The sequence below is a fragment of the Lipotes vexillifer genome, unplaced genomic scaffold (assembly GCF_000442215.2).
Source record: "Lipotes vexillifer unplaced genomic scaffold, Lipotes_vexillifer_v1.1 scaffold1208, whole genome shotgun sequence".
NCBI classification, from domain to species: domain Eukaryota; kingdom Metazoa; phylum Chordata; class Mammalia; order Artiodactyla; family Lipotidae; genus Lipotes; species Lipotes vexillifer.
The window spans coordinates 356,655-363,072 of NW_006799247.1; the positions used below are offsets into that span (position 1 = coordinate 356,655).

General features: G+C 43.5%; 1 protein-coding gene across 1 annotated transcript in view; it reads left to right on the forward strand.

The window, feature by feature from the left end:
* Positions 1–624: 624 nt before the first annotated feature.
* CPE (carboxypeptidase E) overlaps positions 625–6,418 on the forward strand; it is a 106,720-nt gene continuing 100,926 nt past the window's right edge. The window contains exon 1 of the mRNA XM_007471536.1: positions 625–986. Within this exon, the coding sequence (XP_007471598.1) occupies positions 683–986 (304 nt within the window). The 5' untranslated portion in view covers positions 625–682. The remainder of the gene's footprint in view (positions 987–6,418) is intronic.

A 6,418-nucleotide genomic window follows, 5' to 3' on the forward strand; every position in this document is an offset into this window, starting at 1 on the left:
AGTATCTGCAAATTGATAGAATGCATTTTTAGTCTCTTAAACCTCTGAATCACAGTGTATTGTGTTCTGTTTTCCAGCTAGACCTTGCAATCAATGAACATCCAACCCGTGGGTTTGTTTGGACTATCAATACAGTTATTAAAGACACATCACGGGGAGAAGGCAAGCGACTGCCAATACTTCTTTTGTGTTTCTTTTTTTCTGCAATATTCTCTAGTTTTTGGAGCATCAAGATGGAAACCTGGTCGGCTTGGGATTGATGGCACATTAAAAGGCTGCACTAACAACCCCAGAGTGTTTTTTCCACAGGCAGTGTCACGGGTCTCTCAATGACAGCGACATATCCACACCCAACCTTAGCTGTCATCCCACCTGGGTCGTTCCGGCGCCATTTGGCTCTGACGTAGCTCCGAGCCCGCAAATCGCGCAGCTGCCCCCGGTTATCCGCAAATCCGGCCCGCGGCGCCGCTCCCCCCCGCCCCCCGCCCCCCCGCGCCACCTCCCCTTCGTCCCGCGCTTGGCGGCGGTGCGTCCTGCGTTCCGCCCAGGCTCCACGCTCGCTGCTCGGGTCTTCCCTCCGCTGCCTGCTCCAGGCCGCCGGGAGGCGAGGCAAGGGGACCCACGGGCTGTGCGCCCCGAGGCGCCGGGCACACAGGAGGCCGCACGGGAGACGCGTGGCGCGATGGCCGGGCGAGGGGGCCGCGCGCTGCTGGCGCTGTGCGGGGCACTGGCGGCCTGTGCGTGGCTGCTGGGTGCCGAGGCCCGGGGGCCCGGAGGGCCCCCGGCTGGCGCGAGGCGGCGCCGGCGGCCTCAGGAGGACGGCATCCCCTTCGAGTACCACCGCTACCCCGAGCTGCGCGAGGCGCTGGTGTCCGTGTGGCTGCAGTGCGCCGCGGTCAGCAGGATCTACACGGTGGGGCGCAGCTTCGAGGGCCGCGAGCTGCTGGTGCTCGAGCTGTCCGACAGCCCCGGCTTCCACGAGCCGGGTAAGGGCGCCGCGCGGGGTGGGCTGGCGGTGGGGGAGGAGGGAGAGGGGCACCCGGGGTGGAAGATGGGACGTGGAGGGAGGGATGGCGATGGGGATTGCCGTCTTCTAGTCTCGGCCAGCCGCCCTCCCCAGCCTCGAGGCCCCCCCTTGGGTGAGCACAGGCCCGAGGGGCTGCGGCGGATGGAGGCAGGAGCGCAGCGAGCAAATCTGCGCGCCTGCAAACCCGCTGTCACCCCCACTTCACTGTACCGAAGACCGCAGGGAATAACTTCGAGGCCTCTGCAAGGAGGTTGCCCTTCCTTGCAGACAGGAGTAGAACGATAAGGTGCAGAAGGCAGGAACTTGGAGGAAATGAGGAAAAGTCAGTTATCATTTGTTTCCTAATTTCCAGTTTATTGGTGCTGATGGCTCTACGTACCCGCCTCTACCTGTATGTGCGCATTAGGTACACGCGCTGGTGGGATACTCAGGGAATGTTAAGGATCTTGGCAACACTGGGTGATAGAGGGTGAGAAAGTGGCCTCTGGCAGGCATTCCGATCTTGAAACTGCACACAGTTTTTCTAAGGAAAAAGGAATATTCCATTTTCTCTGCTCTAGCCCTTGGAGTTGAGTAGTTTGTGACCAGGATTTTATTCCAACAGATGTTTCCATATGGCCATCTTATGCATATTCCTCCTGAGTGTGTTAGGGCATGTTTTAACTTATGTTAAATGTTATGCATTTGGTATTAATAAAGAGGTATTTTAAAAACTGTTCTTGGTGCTTCTTTTTCATCGCTTTTTGGAAATGATATAACTCTTAAGGCCTGGTCTTATGTCTTATGATCATAAAGGTACTGTTGAAGTTATCTGGGCTAATGACATTAGCATGGGATGCTTGTTTTTTTGTTTGTTTGTTTTTTGTTTTTGTTTTTAATGACAAAGAAAGCAAGAAAACAGGTAAAAATTCTCAATGTAGGGCCAGGATAGTTTTATAATGATACTTATAAACTCAGAAGGGTTGAAAATAGGTGATCGATGGAGACACTTTGATCTTGAAATGGAAAGAGTATGGGTTGATAAATAATAAATCTTCAAATGGGAAATATCTCTTCAAATAATGTAAACAAAAATGTTTGTATAATTTTGCAGTCAAAACCCTAAAATCAGATCCTAGAAAACATTTTCAGTAATGCTCTCTAGCAGGATTCAGCATGTAGAATTGGAAATTTGGAAAATTAGTTTTGTGTTTGTATCTAAAGAAAAATTTTAAATGTGACAACTCATTTTCAGTTATTTCAGATAATCAAAGTCAAGACATCCTAGGCTTAGATAAAGAGAATTTAAATATTTGTGATTCTCCTGCCTACTTAATTAGAACCTTTGGTTATTCTGTTGTAGGTTGCTCCTCACATTTTGTTGTTTCTTCAAAGAGATTATATGAAAGCAAATGTTAACTTTCTGTTGTCTTGCTTCAAGTTTAGAAACAAAATTGTAAAGCGATGTTACTGTTAGAATGCAATATGCTTTTGAAAATGAAAACCATAATTTTTTTGCTTAAGTATCCGGAATGTATAGTCTGTCAAGATCTGCAGATCCCTCTCAGACTACATGAGGTAGGGTAGGCTCCATGAGGTAGGGCTGTATCTCCAGCACCCAGGCCGGGTCTGGCACATAGCGGACACTCAGGTCACATCAGGGAAAAAGTGAATCAGTCATTTGCTGAATAACACAATGCCTTCAATGTTTTATTCCTTTTAAACACAAAATACACCAATTAAATTCATTTTAAGAAGGTGGACAAAGAAGTGTTTACATTACATGCTTTATAAGTCCTTGTTAAATGAGGGAAACTAAGTTCATGGTATTACTTAATAAATAGAATACAGAATGTCTACCCATTGTATTTTTAAAGGTTGAAGTAAACTATTATGAGCAAACACTAAAAAACCACAGGGTGATTTCCCTCTCCACCACCTTTTTAGAGGAGATGAGCAGGTTGGAAATCTTCAGGGAACTAGTGTTAAATTCAATTGGGTAAATTTTAACGATCTTATTGACTTTATTCAGTGATTCATGAATTAAACGTCATTCAGTCTAGCAGATAGAAAGGTGTTCTAAGATCTGTACAAAATGAAAGACTTTTATAGGCAGAAGGGAGCAGGAACAAGGAGGTTACACTAGGCAAAAGACGGGTTGGTTATCACAAGGTTACTTTCTTTTAGGGGATGGCAGGGGTCCTTGATTACCTCACTTGTGCTGATCACAGGGTTCCTGATTGACTGGTTTAAGATTCCATTTCTGGGAGAGCCAAAACTGTAATTAAGTTTCAGTTTGGTGATGTGGGACTTAGCATAAGTGACTCCATTTGGGACCTATTGTCTTGTTTTTAACACTAGTGAATGCAGAGATCTGATCAGTATATGAGTTTGATAGCACTTGCGGGGATTAACTTTTTAGGAAGTTTTGAGTGAAGGAAAGTATTCACCATTTTTAAATGGCCTTCATATTCATTTTTAGATTAAAATATTTTAAGAAATGAGAAGGGAATTTCCATACTTATTTTGAGATAGAAATGGATGCAATCATTGTGTTTTGAACCACCCACACACTGTAGATGAGGCAAGTCCTATGGGCTGTGCAGTGATACACAGGATGGTCCTTGCCCTGTGGGGGGTTGAGAATTGGAAGGCTGGAGGACAGTGTAAAGGTGGTCAGTGCTGCGAGAAGGGAGTGGGGGGCCCAGAGAAAGGAGACTGCGAACGTTAGGTCAGGGCATTTGGTTATTGAAGAATAGATGACAAGAAGCCAGGAAATGTACAGATTAGTGAAATTTACCAATTCCAATGTACACATTGTAAGTGTTTTGGGGAAGGTTAAAATAATGTTTCTGATGATGCTATTCAGAAATAATATTTAGCTTAACAAATTCATTTACTTGACTAAAACTTTGATCCAGTTGCCCGTATTTTTATCCTCCCAACAAGAGAGAAGTGTCAGGTTTGTTAGTCCTCTTAGTCTAAATCCTTTTTCTGAACTTAAAAAAAATAGAGCTAACGTCTAAGTATTTATCATAATAGAAAAACTCTCCCAAAACAAAACAACATGTATACGTCAAGTCTTTCCCTGTGGTAGAAGTTGATGTGGTTAGATTTGCAGATTATGGACAGAGGGAGTTCCTGGATCCCACCAGCTCCCTTCCTGAGTGGAAAAAAGTGATCATTGGACTTGTTTGATACTAGGCCATGGGCTGAATTTGAACTGATCTCCTGAAAGTGATCAATTCTCTCAGATATTCCACATTTGAATTCATCAAAAGGGAAAGAAAATTCTATTTGGAATTGGTCAGGGAGGAATATCCATACCTATTCTGTCTGCTTGATTCCTGACCAGCTGGATGTTGGGTCTCAGTTTTCATTTTGATCACTTTGGAGGCCTGCACAAATCTACTGGAGGAGGGTGGTGGGTCTCAGCCATTCTCAGAAGAACTGTGTGTGGTCTTGGCCCCAGTCTCATCTCACACATCATGAATCTGGATGCCAGACATGGGGCTGGGATGGAGCCTTGGCTAAGATTGAGTCTCTGCTCTTGGGTATGTTCCCATGAGGTGTGATACCTGCCAAGCCTGATCATGTTTCCCATTTTTCTTTCTGTTTGCTTATATTTTATACATTTAAAATGTTTCTACACATAGGGACTCATGTTCTCAAACCCAAATATATGCGCTCCTAGGCATGCATAGCAATTATTGCAGTACTCATAAAAGAAGCCTTTCTTAATGTATGTCTAAGCAATGGAATCTGTATTCCCAGACCACTCCTCCTAGGGTTAAATGTGAGTTAAGATTAGTTTGTTTAAAGCACTAATTCTTTCACGTATAGTTTAAGATTGCTCTTGGGGAGAAAATCTGATTTATAGCTAAAATGTTATCTTAGAAACATTCTTTAGGGCATAGATTTTCCTCTCTCAAAGGCTGGAATGATTACTTTGGACTTGTTCCTCCCCAAATATGTTCACATTTAAAGTGTATGAATGCCAATGTGCATTTGCCAAATATCATGAGGCAACATTAAATGCCGGAAAAATTTTCTGTACAACTCAAAAAAAAAAAGTGGGGTTTTGGTTATTCCGTATGGCCTCTTTTCATATCAGATTAGTGTGAATTAGTGGGCAATGATTACAGCTGAGTAGCACCTTACAACTGGTGAATATTGACATTAGATTGTGGAGAAGGATCTAGATATACCACATGTGGTCAAGAGTTATTTTTAGACCCAAGTGAGTCAATGTAGCTCTTGCCAGAAATAATGTACTTGATTGACTTGTGATTGGCTAAAGGAAGAGAGGAAATTGAGCTGGCCCCTAACATTATATCCTGTACTTAGACAAAATAAGTGTCTTTCTATGGAAACTGATTTGAGAGGTGGCAAAGGAATCGTCTGCCACATCTCCCTCATTGTGTAGCACAGAGGATATTCCAATACCCACCTTTACCGTTCTTTGGGAAAGATATTTTTGACAAATACAAAAACAGCTCCAGTAAGAAGCAGTTTTTCCCAAAGTGTATTCGATGGAACATTAGTTCAGCTTGGTTTGAGAAGGATTAAGTAAACAAAGATAAACAGGTTTATATATTGCTAGACTTATCAGAGCCTTTAATATGCTAATGTATGTTTCAAACCCCCAACTTAGATGTTTGCTGTACAGTATTTTCCAATCTTTTTCACCATGGAACTCCCTTTTATCCCCCAAGGAGCTTATTTTGTACCTGGTATTGCACTAGTTAGAGAAGCACAGCACTAGCTCATTATTATTCATTAGCATATTTTGAAGGATTGATTTGGTAATTCCGTAGCAGAGACACTCAAATAGGGAGTTCCTTAGGGGTGGGGAGCATATGTTTTCCATTTTTTTGCGCATAAACAGCTGACTTAGTGATTTATGTAGAGTAAGCTCTTAAGTTATGCTTATTGAATTGAGAACATGATTTTGAGGCAACGAGGCATAGGACAGATGATTTCGATTGGAAAGATTAAAGTGACAAATGCATTACCATTGTTTTAACTTCTGTGTACCTCCTTTTCTTGTCTATAACATAGGACTACTTAAAAAACTCAGACCTCACAGGGCTACTGTGAGGCCAAAGTAGTATAGAAAAGAATTTAATGAAGTTGCTTTCATCTAGTTATTAAGAACGTGGGGTAATTTGTTAAAATGTTTCTTCCCAACTGGAAGTTGGTCTGGAGTGTGCTCCATCGGCTTTCGTCATTGGGAGGGGGCCTCCTTGGTGTGTCATCACAGGAGACCTTGGATGCTTACCTGTTCCAGTGGAAGCCCATCTGCACAAGCCCGGCAGGCTGCCCTGATGGACTTCTACCCTCTCATCGTCAATGTTTCCTCGTTCACAAACGTTTGTCTTCTATCGATTTTTAAAATGTAGGACATTCCTG